Raw genomic sequence first — 16,944 nt, forward strand, 5'->3', positions numbered from 1 at the left:
TTAATAGTAAAGAAAAGTACAGACAGATACCACCCAACAACTGCTTAATTAGTACTTTAAAGTATTTTTACTTAAGTACTTTACACCACTGGTTATGGCAAGCCTAAATAAAGTTCAGGAGTAAAAATGTGCACATAATAAGGACTGCATGTGCAATAATAGTGTTTAACATGACCTTTGAATGACTACCGCATCTCTGTACCGCACACATACAATTATCTATTAGGTCCTCAGTCGATTAGTGCTTTTCAAACACAGAATTGCCAACAAAGACCAGGGAGGTTGTCCAATGCCTCATAAAGAAGGGCACCTATTGGTAAATGGGTAAAACATTTTAAAGCAGACATTGAACATCCCTTTGAACATGGTGAAGTTATAAATTACACTTTAGATGGTGTGTCAATACACCCAGTCACTACAAAGATACATGCGTCCTTCCTAACTCAGTTGCCGAAGAGGAAGGAAACTGCTCAGGGATTTCACCATTAGGTCAATGGTGACATTAAAACAGTTACAGAGTTGAATGGCTGTGATAGTAGAAAACTGAGGATGGATCAACAACATTGTAGTAACTCCACAATACTAACCTAAATGAAAGAATGAAGCCTGTAGAGAATGAAAATATTCCAAAACATACATTCTGTTAGCAATAAGGCACTAAAGTAAAACTTCAAAAACTGTGGCAAAGAAATTAACTTCATGTCCTGAATACAAAGGGTTATGTTTTGGGCAAATGCAAACGACACATGACTGAGTACAACTCTTCATATTTTCAAGCATGGTGGTGGTTGCATCCTGTTATGGGTATGCTTGTATATACGCAGGAGTTGCTTACCAAGACGGCATTGAATGTTCCTGAGTGGCGTAGTTACAGTCTTGACTTAAATCGGTTTGAAAATATCTGACAAGACTTGGCTGTCTAGCAAAGATCAACACCCAACTTGACAGATCTTGAAGAACTTAAAAAAGAAGAATGTGCAAAAATGGTACAATCCAGGTGTGCAAAGCTCTTAGAGACTTACCCAGACAATTTCACAGCTGTAATCACTGCCGAATTTGATTTTGACATGGATCGGCTCAGTGTGAATAATTATGGGGTGTGAATACTTATGTAAGTTAGATATTTCTATATTTCATTTTCAATACATTTGTAAATATTTCTAAAAACATGTTTTCACTTTGTCATTATGGGCATAGGTCATTATATGACAGATATTTTTTTAAATATTGAATCAATTTTGAATTCAGGCTGTTACACAACAAAATGTGGAATAAGTCAAGGGGTTTGAATACTTTTTGAAGGCACTGTAAATCCATTCTTAGTTCAGCTATCGTACCCCATTTGAACCCAAAATATAAGCTTGATATACTCCAACGTTTGTAAACAAAGTAAATGTAAACAACCACTGTATAGCCTAAAAATGATATATGCTGATATCATGGATGGTCAGTCCTTGCGCCCAACAGTGTATTCTATGGATTTGAGAGTGGTTGCATTTCTCCAGCCCCATCCCTCAGCTTTCACTGAAATTGTGCGGGGGAGAACACTTTGTTAAGGTTTCAATTAAGGACAGCCACTTTAAACACCTTTAATAGACCAATGGTTTTATTATGTGGTATAATACTATAATGAGTGAGTTACGCTTGTGCCATTAATATCAAGCAAAACTTCTGAAGTCGACAACAACATTCTTAGTAATGCAAACACAAACAATGATATTGAGAGCAAAACAAAATTTTACAAGGAAATAATTTAAAAAAGAATTGTAAATGGATACAAAAAAAACAGTTGCAGTGAAACATTTGTTATGATAACGGCTCCCTTTTTCCTGACAAATTGTTTCCCTGGCCTTCACTTTTGCTGCCTTTTTTCAGTTGCTGCCTTTTTTCCATTTGTAAGTTTTGGCACATTCATTCCAGCAACATAGCACCCTGTATCCCACTGCTGGTTTGCTTCTGAAGCTATGCAGTTGGTCCTGGTTGGTTCCTGGATGGGAGACTGGAAGTGGTGTAAAAATGAACATGGCACACAATTGATGTTAATGTTAATGTTCATTTTCATGTTCATTTTCATGTATTTTTTCCTCATGATTTTTTTTCCACAAACGTGAATTATTTTCCCACGTTTATTTTCAGCTTCATCTGGACTGACTGCTTACCTTCAGAAGCAAACCAGCAGTGAGAAGTATGGTGCTGGAATGAATATGCCAAAACTTAAAAATGGAAGACAACCTCATTGAACATAAATTATTAGAAGAGGAGAGAATAGAATATGTGGTATCCCCACTGGGCACACCACGTCATTAATAGAATATGTGGTATCCCCACTGGGCACACCACGTCATTAATAGAATATGTGGTATCCCCACTGGGCACACCCCCACGTCATTAATAGAATATGTGGTATCCCCACTGGGCACACCACGTCATTAATAGAATATGTGGTATCCCCACTGGGCACACCACGTCATTAATAGAATATGTGGTATCCCCACTGGGCACACCACGTCATTAATAGAATATGTGGTATCCCCACTGGGCACACCACGTCATTAATAGAATATGTGGTATCCCCACTGGGCACACCACGTCATTAATAGAATATGTGGTATCCCCACTGGGCACACCACGTCATTAATAGAATATGTGGTATCCCCACTGGGCACACCACGTCACTTATTAATAGAATATGTGGTATCCCCACTGGGCACACCACGTCATTAATAGAATATGTGGTATCCCCACTGGGCACACCACGTCATTAATAGAATATGTGGTATCCCCACTGGGCACACCACGTCATTAATAGAATATGTGGTATCCCCACTGGGCACACCACGTCATTAATAGAATATGTGGTATCCCCACTGGGCACACCACGTCATTAATAGAATATGTGGTATCCCCACTGGGCACACCACGTCATTAATAGAATATGTGGTATCCCCACTGGGCACACCACGTCATTAATAGAATATGTGGTATCCCCACTGGGCACACCACGTCATTTCAACATCAACATTTGGGTAATATTTGGTTGAGCCGTTGATCAATGAGATTTCAACCTTTATTCACCCAGAAGTGTGTTATCCCTATGTGTTATCCCTATGTGTTATCCCTATGTGTTATCCCTATGTGTTATCCCTATGTGTTATCCCTATGTGTTATCCCTATGTGTTATCCCTATGTGTTATCCCTATGTGTTATCCCTATGCTTTCAACCATCTAAAACACAGGTAGGCAACCCTGGTCCTGGAGTTCTGCAGGCACTTCATGTTTTTGATTTAACCGACCTGGACGACAAGGTGTGTTGAATTTAGGCAATCACTGAACTGATCAATTAGCTCAGCTGGTCTGGTGTGGTGCCTAGTTGGAACAGAATCCTGCAGTACCTGCGGCAATAAGGAACAGGGTTGCCTACCCCTGATCTAAAAGCACAACCAAATTCCAAAGGAAAAACAGGTTTTTTGTTTACTTGTTATCAAAATGTGTTGTCACTGCGCTTTCAACCATTTCAAAGGACTACGAAGTTCAAATGGGAATACAATGTCAGATGTTTTGTATTTATACAACAACTTCATGTGTCATCACTGTGCTTCATCTAACAGCACAACCAAATGACCTGGATTGTAGTTGAGATTACATTAAAAGTACATAAGCCTAGCGCCAGTGATCAATGCTGTTCAAGACTCTGCACAGATTATTATAGATAGAGACATGAATCTAACATATCAATTATTAATTTATAGACAAACAGTGAATGTATTTAGCTATTAAGAGATCTCTCCATAATAATTTTCACGTTAGCACATTGGTAGTAGTCAGTGATAAATAGAAAATATGGATTTGGTTAAAACCCTGAATGGGAGAACAAATGAATAGGTGTAGATCAACTCTCCAGTAGGAGATGCTGCTCTAATAGATCGCTGTAGACAGATCAACTCTCCAGTAGGAGGTGCTGCTCTAATAGATCGCTGTAGACAGATCAACTCTCCAGTAGGAGGTGCTGCTCTAATAGATCGCTGTAGACAGATCAACTCTCCAGTAGGAGGTGCTGCTCTAATAGATCGCTGTAGACAGATCAACTCTCCTGTAGGAGGTGCTGCTCTAATAGATCGCTGTAGACAGATCAACTCTCCAGTAGGAGGTGCTGCTCTAATAGATCGCTGTAGACAGATCAACTCTCCTGTAGGAGGTGCTGCTCTAATAGATCGCTGTAGACAGATCAACTCTCCAGTAGGAGGTGCTGCTCTAATAGATCGCTGTAGACAGATCAACTCTCCAGTAGGAGGTGCTGCTCTAATAGATCGCTGTAGACAGATCAACTCTCCTGTAGGAGGTGCTGCTCTAATAGATCGCTGTAGACAGATCAACTCTCCTGTAGGAGGTGCTGCTCTAATAGATCGCTGTAGACAGATCATCTCTCCTGTAGGAGGTGCTGCTCTAATAGATCGCTGTAGACAGATCAACTCTCCTGTAGGAGGTGCTGCTCTAATAGATCGCTGTAGACAGATCAACTCTCCAGTAGGAGATGCTGCTCTAATAGATCGCTGTAGACAGATCAACTCTCCTGTAGGAGATGCTGCTCTAATAGATCGCTGTAGACAGATCAACTCTCCTGTAGGAGGTGCTGCTCTAATAGATCGCTGTAGACAGATCATCTCTCCTGTAGGAGGTGCTGCTCTAATAGATCGCTGTAGACAGATCAACTCTCCAGTAGGAGATGCTGCTCTAATAGATCGCTGTAGACAGATCAACTCTCCAGTAGGTGATGCTGCTCTAATAGATCGCTGTAGACAGATCAACTCTCCTGTAGGAGATGCTGCTCTAATAGATCGCTGTAGACAGATCAACTCTCCTGTAGGAGGTGCTGCTCTAATAGATCGCTGTAGACAGATCAACTCTCCTGTAGGAGGTGCTGCTCTAATAGATCGCTGTAGACAGATCAACTCTCCTGTAGGAGGTGCTGCTCTAATAGAGGAGGTGCTGCTGTAGACAGACAGATCAACTCTCCTGTAGGAGGTGCTGCTCTAATAGATCGCTGTAGACAGATCAACTCTCCTGTAGGAGGTGCTGCTCTAATAGATCGCTGTAGACAGATCAACTCTCCTGTAGGAGATGCTGCTCTAATAGATCGCTGTAGACAGATCAACTCTCCAGTAGGAGGTGCTGCTCTAATAGATCGCTGTAGACAGATCAACTCTCCTGTAGGAGGTGCTGCTCTAATAGATCGCTGTAGACAGATCAACTCTCCAGTAGGAGGTGCTGCTCTAATAGATCGCTGTAGACAGATCAACTCTCCAGTAGGAGGTGCTGCTCTAATAGATCGCTGTAGACAGATCAACTCTCCAGTAGGAGGTGCTGCCCTAATAGATCGCTGTAGACAGATCAACTCTCCAGTAGGAGGTGCTGCTCTAATAGATCGCTGTAGACAGATCAACTCTCCAGTAGGAGGTGCTGCTCTAATAGATCGCTGTAGACAGATCAACTCTCCAGTAGGAGGTGCTGCTCTAATAGATCGCTGTAGACAGATCAACTCTCCATTAGGAGGTGCTGCCCTAATAGATCGCTGTAGACAGATCAACTCTCCAGTAGGAGGTGCTGCTCTAATAGATCGCTGTAGACAGATCAACTCTCCAGTAGGAGGTGCTGCTCTAATAGATCGCTGTAGACAGATCAACTCTCCAGTAGGAGGTGACTGCTCTTCTGGAGACTCTGCTCTAATAGATCGCTGTAGACAGATCAACTCTCCAGTAGGAGGTGCTGCTCTAATAGATCGCTGTAGACGGATCAACTCTCCAGTAGGAGGTGCTGCCCTAATAGATCGCTGTAGACAGATCATCTCTCCAGTAGGAGGTGCTGCTCTAATAGATCGCTGTAGACAGATCAACTCTCCAGTAGGAGGTGCTGCTCTAATAGATCGCTGTAGACAGATCATCTCTCCAGTAGGAGGTGCTGCTCTAATAGATCGCTGTAGACAGATCATCTCTCCAGTAGGAGGTGCTGCTCTAATAGATCGCTGTAGACAGATCATCTCTCCAGTAGGAGGTGCTGCTCTAATAGATCGCTGTAGACAGATCATCTCTCCAGTAGGAGGTGCTGCTCTAATAGATCGCTGTAGACAGATCATCTCTCCAGTAGGAGGTGCTGCCCAGCCTACAGTTTTTTTCTGATAGTGGATATAACATTGAAGATCTAATGTTGTTTCAAAGGTTCAACATATTTTGCACAAGGCTGGTCTATGTTGAAAATTGGTTACAATGATGGTATAATGGTGTGGTTGAAATATCACCCTCAAAACAAGTTTAACTTGATGTTTAAAAAAAATCCAATGTATTATCCTAGTAGATCCCACGTCAAAATATGTTGACAAATTACATTGCTGATTCAACCAGTTTGTGACCAATGTGCTTAGTATACGAAGGTATTCCGGATCTCTCTCTATCTTTCTCGCTCTCCGAGGACTCTTCCTTCCTCCCTCCCTCATCCTCTCACTCTGTCTCTCTCTATCGTTCTTGCTCTCCGAGGACTCTTCCTCCCTCCCTCATCCTCTCACTCTGTCTCTCTCTATCTTTCTCGCTCTCCGAGGACTCTTCCTCCCTCCCTCATCCTCTCACTCTCACTCTGTCTCTCTCTAGCTTTCTGGTTATTTTACTAAACAGTTTTATTTCTCTGTTCCAAGCTCTACAACCCTTAAAGGTCCAATGCATCTGTTTTTTTGTTGTCTCAATATCGAATCATTTCTAGGTAACAATTAAGTACCTTACTAGCTAGACTTCCAATTGGCGACAGATTTGAATGCAGATATAAAAAAAAGTACATGTGCATTTTCCCACCAGAGGTTTCAATCAAACTGACTTTTTAGGCGATAAAGTGCTGAATGTGATGACAGTCCAAGTAAAGGCACTTTTGCACTTAAGGCCTAGATTCAATCAGATCAGGTGTTAACCTGCGGCAGCAGACGACCGTATAGCTATGTTTTGGCGATGTCGGCTGTCAAATCACTCGAATAAGAAGTTGCCACAACTTTGGAAGTATGCTTGAGGTCATTGTCCATTTGGAAGACCATTTGCGACCACTTGAATAATAAAGCATAGGATATATAGAAATATTTACTCTTAAATTGAAAAAAAAACTATTCAACTAAATAATGAGGATTTATATCATCCTAATCAAGGTGTAGATTATATCTTAAATTCCTGTGTTCCAACTTGTAAACAAGGCTGTTAATTCGACACTGTCACGAGTTCGACCGAGGGTGTATCCCCTTCCCGGGCGGGTGGAGCTCGGCGGTCGTCGTCACCGGCCTATTAGCTGCCACTGATTGTCTTTCCTCCCCCTCCTTGTATGTTTAGTGGTAGCACCTGTTTATGTTTAATTAGTTTGTCTTTATTAGACAGCCGGCCCGCCTGGTTGTTGTGCGGGATTATTTCATTGTAACCTTCGGCTCTGTTGTAAAGGTACGTGTTAGTGCCTGGTCGTGTATTTTTCCATTGTATTTTTTGATTCCCTGTGTTTTGGGAACGTAACTTTTGTGAGCACCCTGTGGTGCGTTGGTGCTATTAAAAGACGCACAGCATTGAACTCTGTCTCCTGCATTTGACTTCACACCCACGACACCCGGAGCATTACAGACACTGTGCCGCCAATGGTAATGTCTTTAGGTATAATGCGGAGAGCCACTTGTGGATTTGACAGCTGTAATGCAGTTCCACCTAAGACATCATCAAAACAACTGCCATGTGGATGTTGGCTAAAGCTCCAGAGTGGCGCGGCGGTTTAAGGCACTGCATCCCAGTGATTGAGGCATCACTACAGACACCCTGGTTTGAATCCTGGCTGTGATTGTAAGTCTGATAGTGAGTCCGACTGCCCGTACGGGGGTTGTAGCAATGAGACAAGACAGTAACTACTAACAATTGGATACCAGGAAATTGGGGAGAAAAATGGGGTAAAGAAAAAAAGAAAGCCCTTTTGTAATTAAGGTAACACAGTTTTAAACTGTTGTCCTGATTAAAGAAGCAATACAACTAGGTAGGGATATCCTTGTCTCATCGCGCACTAAAGAATTAAAGAAGCAATAGACTAGAGGAGTATCTGGAGCATCAGCATTTGTGGGTTCGATTACAGGCTTAAAATGGCCAGAAACAAATAACTTTCTTCTGAAACTCATCAGTATATTCTAGTTCTGAGAAATGAAGGCTATTCCATGGGAGAAATTGCCAAGAAACTGAAGATCTCGTACAATGCTGTGTACAATTCCCTTCACAGAACAGCGCAAAATGGCTCTAACCAGAATAGAAAGAGGAGTGGGAGGCCCCCGTGCACAACTGAGCAAGAGGACAAGTACATTAGAGTGTCTAGTTTGAGAAAGAGACGCCTCACAAGTCCTGAACTGTCAGCTTCATTAAATAGTACGCGCAAAACACCAGTCTCAAGTAATTTTTCCAACAATTGTTTACAGACAGATTATTTCACTTATAATTCACTGTATCACAATTCCAGTGGATCAGAAGTTCACAGACTCTAAGTTGACTGTGCCTTTAAACAGCTTGGAATATTTCATAAAATGATGTCATAGTTTTAGAAGCTTCTGATAGGCTAATTGACATCATTTGAGTCCATTTTAGGTGTACCTGTGGATGCATATCAAGGCCTACCTTCAAACTCAGTGCCTCTTTGCTTGACATCATGGGAAAATCAAAAGAAATCAGCCAAGACAAATTTGTAGACCTCTACAAGTCTGGTTCATTCTTGGGAGCAATTTCCAAATGCCTGAAGGTACCACGTTCATCTGTACAAACAATAGTACGCAAGTATAAACACCATTGGGCCACGCAGCCATCATTACCGCTCAGGAAGGAGACGCGTTCTGTCTCCTAGAGAGGAACGTACTTTGGTGTGAAAAGTGCAAATCAATCCCATAACAACAGCAAAGTACGTTGTGAAGATGCTGGAGGAAACAAGTACAAAAGTATGTATATCCACAGTAAAACGAGTCCGATATCGACATAACCTAAAAGTCCGCTCAGCAAAGAAGAAGTCACTGCTCCAAAACCGCCATAATAAAGCCAGACTACGGTTTGCAACTGCACATGGGGAAATGTCCTCTGGTCTGATGAAACAAAAATAGATGGCATCATGAGGGATGGAAAATTATGTGGATATATTGAAGCAACATCTCAAGACGTCAGTCAGCAAGTTGGTCGCAAATGGGTCTTCCAAATGGACAATGACCTCAAGCATACTTCCAAAGTTGTGGCAAAATGGCTTAAGGACAAGAAAGTCAAGGTATTGGAGTGGCCATCACAAAGCCCTGACGTCAATCCTATAGAAATGTGTTGGCAGAACTGAAAAAGTGTGTGCGAGCAAGGAGGCCTACAAACCTGACTCAGTTACACCAGCTCTGTCAAGAGGAATAGGCAAAAATCCACCCAACATAATTTGGGAAGCTTGTGGAAGGCTTCCCAAAATGTTTGACCCAAGTTAAACAATTTAAAGGTAATGCTACCAAATACTAATTGAGTGTATGTTCACTTCTGACCTACCGGGAATGTAATGAAAGAAATTGTGATACAGTGAATTATAAGTGAAATAATCTGTCTGTAAACAATTGTTGGAAATATTACTTGTTTCATGCATATTAACCGAATTGCCAAAAATATAGTTCGTTGACAAAAAAATTGTGGAGTGGTTGAAACACGAGTTTTAATGACTCCAACCTAAGTGTATGTTAGCTTCCGACTTCAACTGTATTTTTTAAAAAGCGGACCTGATTGAATCGAGCCCTAAGTTTTCATGTCCTGAATAAAAAACTAGTTGAATGTGTTTCCATTGCATTTTTAACACTACATATGGTTTTGTCACAAAACCTGTTGCGATAAATAGCATACTTGCTCAATCTGGTTTTGGTGAAGGCTCTATGGACAAAAGTTAGCTGATAAATTTGACAGAGTAGGTAAAATGATGATATGGATAAAAGCAAGATCCTTTTTTATTTTTAGAATTGTCAGCCAAGCACCGATCATCATGACATCAGCATCATTTAAATGATAGCCTATCCTCAATATCTCTTGGAAATTTGCACGAAGCTCATCAGGGCACTTCACCACCATAAGTTACGAAGTTCTGAAAGAAGTTCTGATGTTCATTATTTCATCTGCCTATAAACTGCATTGTTTTCCATGTCGTGGTGGTAGTAGGCGACAACATCATCACGTGACTGCACGTTTACTGAGACATTATGGCTTTTCTGTCAATATGTGCGCATAAAAGCTTTTCCACTGCAACTGTCCATAATCTATATCAAAGACAACAAAAAATATCCCACGTTGTCTAGCGTATTTTGTTTTGTTGACATTGGAAGTTTTACACAGAAATGAGCTGTTTCCATAATCCCTGTTGTGAATTTATTCATCTGCATGAAATGGTTAGATGGAAACCTGGTTACTGTGATGGTTTTCAATTAAAATGGTGAAAAAGAAAGATAGCTTCTTAGCAAAGGGCAATTTCTCAAGCAATAATCTTTCTAGGACTGTCTGGGAATGGTCTGAGTGGGGAAGGGAAAACTGACAATTAGCTGTTATTGGCAGAGAGGTTTGGAATTCTCTTTTTTATTGGTCTATTAACTAATTTACCACATCGTGATGTCACCATGGAAGGCCAAAACTCCATCCCACATAAACAGGCTGAAATTGCAGGCTGTCTTTTCAAACAGCTCTTACACTAAAATGGCATTATCATCATTTTTAACAATTGCACAATATCATTCCAACATCATAGTGTGGAAATATATACAGTTGATGTCGGAAGTTTACATACACCTTAGCCAAATACATTTAAACTCAGCTTGTCACAATTCCTGACATTTAATCCTAGTTAAAAGTCCATGTTTTATAACAGTTAGGATCACCACTTTATTTTAAGAATGTGAAATGTCAGAATAATAGTAGAGAAATTGATTTATTTCAGCTTTTATTTCTTTCATCACATTCCCAGTGGGTCAGAAGTTTACAATTAGTATTTGGTAGCATTGCATTTAAATTGTTTAACATGATGTTGCCACCCCCGTGCTTCACGGTTGGGATGGTGTTCTTAAGCTTGTAAGCCTCCCAGTTTTTCCTCCAAACATAATGATGGTCATTATGGCCAAACAGTTATATTTTTGTTTCATCAGAACAGATGACATTTCTCCAAAAAGTATGATCTTCGTCCCCATGTGGAGTTGCAATCCGTAGTCTGGCTTTTTTATGGCGGTTTTGGAGCAGTGGCATTTTCCTTGCTGAGCGGCCTTTCAGGTTATGTCGATATAGGACTCGTTTTACTGTGGATATAGATACTTCTGTATTTGTTTCCTCCAGCATCTTCATCTAGTGGTTAGAGCGTTGGACTAGTAACTGGAAGGTTGCTAGATTGAATCCCCAAGCTGACAAGGTAAAAATCTGTCACTTTGCCCCGGAACAAGGCAGTTAAACCCACTGTTCCTAGGTTGTTATTGAAAATAAGAATTTGTTCTTCACTGATTTAGTTAAATAAAAAATGGTCCTTTGCTGTTGTTATGGGATTGATTTGCAATTTTCACACCAAAGTACGTCCATCTATAGGAGACAGAACGCGTCTCTTTCCTGAGTGGTATGACGGCTGCGTGGTCCCATGGTGTTTGTACCTGTGTATTATTGTTTGTACAGATGAATGTGGTACTATCAGGCGTTTGGAAATTGCTCCCAAGGATGAACCAGACTTGTGGAGGTTTACAAAAAAAATTTGAGGTCTTGGCTGATTTCTTTTGATTTTCCCATGATGTCAAGTAAAGAGGCACAGGGTTTGAAGGTAGGTCTTGAAATACATCCACAGCTACACCTCCAATTGACTCAAATTATGTCAATTAGCCTATCAGACACTTCTAAAGCCATGACATCATTTTCTGGATAAAACACAGGTAAATCATGTTTTTGACTGCAGTGGGCTTTTAATAATGTCTTCTCCCCCCTTGCCCTTTCTCTCTTTTTACATATACGCATGCAGTTACTAAGACGTGCAATAGAAATAGCATCTTTCCCTGTGCACCGATGTAATTCCACTCTCCACAGTTATTGACAACCCTAGTGACGGCTCTGCTGGGTAGAAGGTTCAGCTCTAGCCATCGCGTCCTGAAGACTCTCACTCTGTCCTCTCTGCTCCAGTGAGAGAGAGCTGACCCTGTGCCCTTATTCTTCCTACTGGGCTGCTCTAGTCTTGGCTGAACCACAGGATCGATTCACACAGTCTAGCACTGCAGGAGAGCCTGTCAAGCACACAGCCTCAGAGAGTCTAAATCCAACACCACTCTGTTGGCCAACACACTATCACAGTTGCGGACATCTGTCATAATGCAATCTCATGTACCCATGCTCATATTATTATACCATGTATGTGGACACACATAAGTGATCTCTTTCTACCTCTCTGTCTATCTCTGTCTCTCGCAAGCACCCGCACCCAGATAAATGACAGACCCATAACACGCTCTCATCACGCCCACGTCCTCTCAAACACACCTCTCCAGTCCTTGGCTAAGCTCAGCTGTGTTTGGAGAGTAAACAGTCGAGTTCCTGTCACCTCAACTCGGGATCCTTTCACTACCTCACTCACTCCTCTCTCTCCTTCTCTCTCTCTTTTTCTGTCTCTCGTTCCATTAGACAGGGTTATCCCTGGCCAGGCGTATGGGTCGGCATGAGGAAATACCAGAGGGAGAGAGAAAGGGGGATAGAGTAAGGAGAGGGGAAATAAGGACGGAGGGATTTAGGGAATAGAGAGACAGTGGGAGAGAAACCAAGAGAAAGTAGAGAGGAAGGAGAAAAGAGATGTGAAAGAAAGGGGAGTGAAAAGTAGAAAAAGGGGGGTGGAGAAAGGGATAGACGGGGAGAGACGAAAACAGGGAGGGAGGTAGAAGGGAGGTATAAGCAGAGAGAGATTGAGTAGGAGATGCATACATACACACTGAAACATACAGACACAGACACACATAGAGTGGTATCTATAGCCTGGCATACTCACATCGTGGGCTGCGGTGGTGCTCACTTTTGAACAGGGTCATATCAGGGACGCCAAACAAAGAGGGCGTCTGTGGCTTTCAGACTGGAGACAGAAAGATGGCTGGACGCTTTCCCTGCTTCTCTCTCTCACAATCACTCTCTTTTCTTCTCTCCTTGTGTCCTCTCTTTCTCTCTTCCTGTTTTGGCTCGCTCTCTGCAGGCAGGCAGGCTGTGGACTGACGACTGTGTTACTACTGAATCAATGACAGAGCAGTTAGAGCAGCACCAACAGTATGTACCATCTGTCCCTCTGCAGCGGGGGTGGAGAGAGGAAGCACTGGGTTAGCCCATTAGCTCCAGCAGGCAGGGGGGGAGGGTTAGTGTGAGTGTGTCAATTTATTTTTCACAGCAACAAGAGCCTGGCTGGGGCTCAGGGCTTATAGAGTCTGCCCAGGCAAAAAGAGAGCTGCCAAGAAGTGTGTGTGTGTGTGTGTGTGTGTGTGTGTGTGTGTGTGTGTGTGTGTGTGTGTGTGTGTGTGTGTGTGTGTGTGTGTGTGTGTGTGTGTGTGTGTGTGTGTGTGTGTGTGTGTGTGTGTGTGTGTGTGTGTGTGTGTGTGTGTGTGTGTAGGATGTGGTGAAGAGAGGGTAACTCTATCCACAGCCGGGGGCTAAGGGAGTGAAGGGGGGACAGGGGAGGGCAGGCGTCTAAGAGAGGAGCATGAATCTGAGGACACAGCAGAGCCAAATACAGAGATGACGAGAGGAGCTCACCACTGACCTCATATCACACAGGGATGGCATTATACACAGGCACGCACATGCACCAAACACACAGTGGGTCTTGTGGGTGACAACTGGATGAGTTAACAGTGGAGATCCTTGAGTACGAGGGGAAAGAGGGAGGAAGAGAGGGCGGGGAGAGAGAGTGATAGAGAGAGAGGGGGAGAGGGAGAGATAGAGAGAGAGAGGGGGGGACTCACCTCCCTGTTGTGGAGAATGCAACATTAATTAAGCCTTATCTAAGACAGAGTCATTCTACTGAGGCTAAGACACACACACACATGCACACAATCAAATGCTGAACACAGACTCTCACACACACAGTATAAACACAGGCAGTGTCCCTCGAGTGCAATGTGATTAGGGTGAGGAGATATTACAGACAGGTATAGCAGACCTCTGGTGTTTGTTTCCCTCCACTTGATTAACCAGTCATTTACTCAACAACAGAAACACGTCAATTTAATAAAATAAATAAAATATTTCACATTTATTTAACCAGATAGGCCAGTTGTGAACAAGTTCTCATTTACAACTGCGACCTGACCAAGATAAAGCAAAGCAGTGCGACAAAAAAACAACAACACAGAGTTACACATGGGATCAACAAAAGTACAGTCAATAACACAATCTATATATAAATCTATATACAGTGTCTGCAAATGGAGTAAGGAGGTAAGGCAATAAATAAATAGGCCAACAGTAGTGAAGTAATTACAATTTAGCAAATTAACACTGGAGTGATTGTCACGACTTCCGCCGAAGTCGGCTCCTCTCCTTGTTCGGGCGACGTTCAGCGATGGACATCACCGGCTTTCTAGCCATCACCGCTCCATTTTTCAGATATCCATTTGTTTTGTCTTGTCCCATACACACCTGGTTTTCATTCCCCAATCATTCTACATGTATTTAGGCCTCTGTTTCCTATCATGTTTGTGTGTAATTGTTTCATGTTATTTTTTATAAATAATGACTAAATGATGTATACATTTAACGTAGAATTATAACTAACAGAATTCCAACCTGTCTGTCTAGTAGTGTTAAATAATGTTTGTTCATTAGGAAGGGGTTATATAGCATAGATCTAGGAAGAAAGGAATGTTTGTGGGTGTAGAAAGAGAATGAAGGGTAGCATTAACCTATGTTTGAACCGACCTGGCTGTAACTCTGGAGAGATAAGATAGGACAGAGAGAGCCCCTCCAGAGCTCTAGTATCTGGAGACTGGAACTGTCAGCTGAGTGGTTATAAACTGTGGTGAGACTCATAGGTTAGAATGTTAATAAAAGGAACATATTTGTGTATGTACGGCAGAGCTCTCGCAAATAAACCTGGATCTGATCAATTGTGAGCTGGGAATTCTGTCTGTTTTATTTAAGACCAGAAATGTACAACCTCTGGGTATCAGACAGATAAAGATAATTGGAATTTATGAACATTGATTGCAAAATTACTGAACAATTAGGTCCTTCGAGCGGATTTCTAAAATCTGTCCCTGTCGTCCGAAGATAGCACGCCGAAAACCGTGCACGGGCGGGTCGTTGACCCGTAAATTAAAGACCTGGCCCCTTATTATTATAGCTTTGAGTCACGTTTCAAAAGTTGCTAAAAGTTCCAAACACATTTTTAAAAGTAGCTAAATTTGTCGGGGTAGTCTGAAACGATGCTAAATTTAGCAACAAAATTGCTCGGTGGGCATCACTGGTTGGTGGCGCTCACTGTGCTACATTTGGCTATAAGAGAGGCAGGTCTGAATAGATGTATCGTAAAAGTTTTGTAATAGTTCCCCGTTATTGATTTTGGTTTGATTGTTCAGGTAACACCAGTGAAATTTAACAGGAAGTTAAGGTATACTAATGGCAGGGTATTCCTATCAAGCATTTTGGGGAGACTATTTAGAGAAAGACTGAATAAGTTACATGAAACATTGAGGAAATTTAAAGCTAATGATTGGAGGGAGTACATTTCCATTTTCCAAGAGACATGATATCTTAAAGGGGTACACTCACATAGGAAATATTAGAAGTTTTGTTTCCTGAGTTTTAATTAAACACGTGAATTCTTTAGATAAAGTGTTCTTTAACTTCTTGACGCTACCCATCCCTTAAGCGGGATAATTGTCATCAGCAACTGCTGAATAGTATAGCGCCCCGGTCAAATAATATTACTAAAAATATTCATATTCATGAAATCACAAGTGCAGTATTGCAAAACACATCTTAGCCTTTTGTTAATCCACCCGTCATCTCAGATTTTGAAATGATGTTTTACCGCATAAGCAATCCAAGCGTTTGTGTAAGTTTATCGATCGCATGACAAAACATTAACTACACTTAGCATCAGGTCACGAAAATCAGAAAAGCAATCAAATTAATCGTTTACCTTTGATGATCTTCGGATGTTTTCACTCACGAGACTCCCAGTTACACAACAAATGTTCCTTTTGTTCCATAAATATTTTTTTTATATACAAAATACCTCTGTTTGTTTGTCGCGTTATGTTCAGAAATCCACAGGAAAGAGCGGTCATGACAACGCAGACGAAAATTCCAAATAATATCCATAATGTCCACAGAAACATGTCAAATGTTTTTTTATAATCAATCCTCAGGTTGTTTTTAAAATATATATTCGATAATATATCAACCGGGAGTGTAGGTTTTTCAATAGGACAGGGAGAAACAATGGCCGCTTTACTCTGTTGCGCAAAACTCACTCTGAGAGCCCCCACCTATCCACTTACGCAATGTGATCTTTCTTGCTCATTTTTCAAAATAAAAGCCTGAAACTATGTCTAAAGACTGTTGACACCTTAGGGAAGACAGAGAAAAAGGAATCTGGTTGATATCCATTTAAATTGAGATTAGGCATGCATAGGAACAGAGAGGTTTCAAAATAAGAGGCACTTCCTGATAGAATTTTCCTCAGGTTTTCACCTGCAATATCAATTCTGTTATACTCACAGACAATATTTTGACAGTTTTGGAAACTTTTGAGTGTTTTCTATCCTAATCTGACAATATTCTCATTTCTGGGGCTGAGAAATAGGCAGTTTCAAATGCGTACGTTTTTTTAGCCCAAAATGAAAATACGCAAAGGGTTAATATGTCTAATATAGTATGGAACAAGACTGTAAAAGGGTAGTATAGCCTT

At 41.5% G+C, this 16,944-nt stretch overlaps 1 protein-coding gene across 1 annotated transcript in view; it reads right to left on the reverse strand.

Moving 5' to 3' along the window:
• LOC124035683 (RNA-binding Raly-like protein) overlaps nucleotides 1-13,306 on the reverse strand; it is an 80,555-nt gene extending 67,249 nt beyond the window's left edge. The window contains exon 1 of the mRNA XM_046349265.1: nucleotides 13,036-13,306. Within this exon, the coding sequence (XP_046205221.1) occupies nucleotides 13,036-13,075 (40 nt within the window). The 5' untranslated portion in view covers nucleotides 13,076-13,306. The remainder of the gene's footprint in view (nucleotides 1-13,035) is intronic.
• Nucleotides 13,307-16,944: the final 3,638 nt, after the last annotated feature.

This window comes from Oncorhynchus gorbuscha, linkage group LG05 (genome assembly GCF_021184085.1).
Source record: "Oncorhynchus gorbuscha isolate QuinsamMale2020 ecotype Even-year linkage group LG05, OgorEven_v1.0, whole genome shotgun sequence".
NCBI lineage: Eukaryota > Metazoa > Chordata > Actinopteri > Salmoniformes > Salmonidae > Oncorhynchus > Oncorhynchus gorbuscha.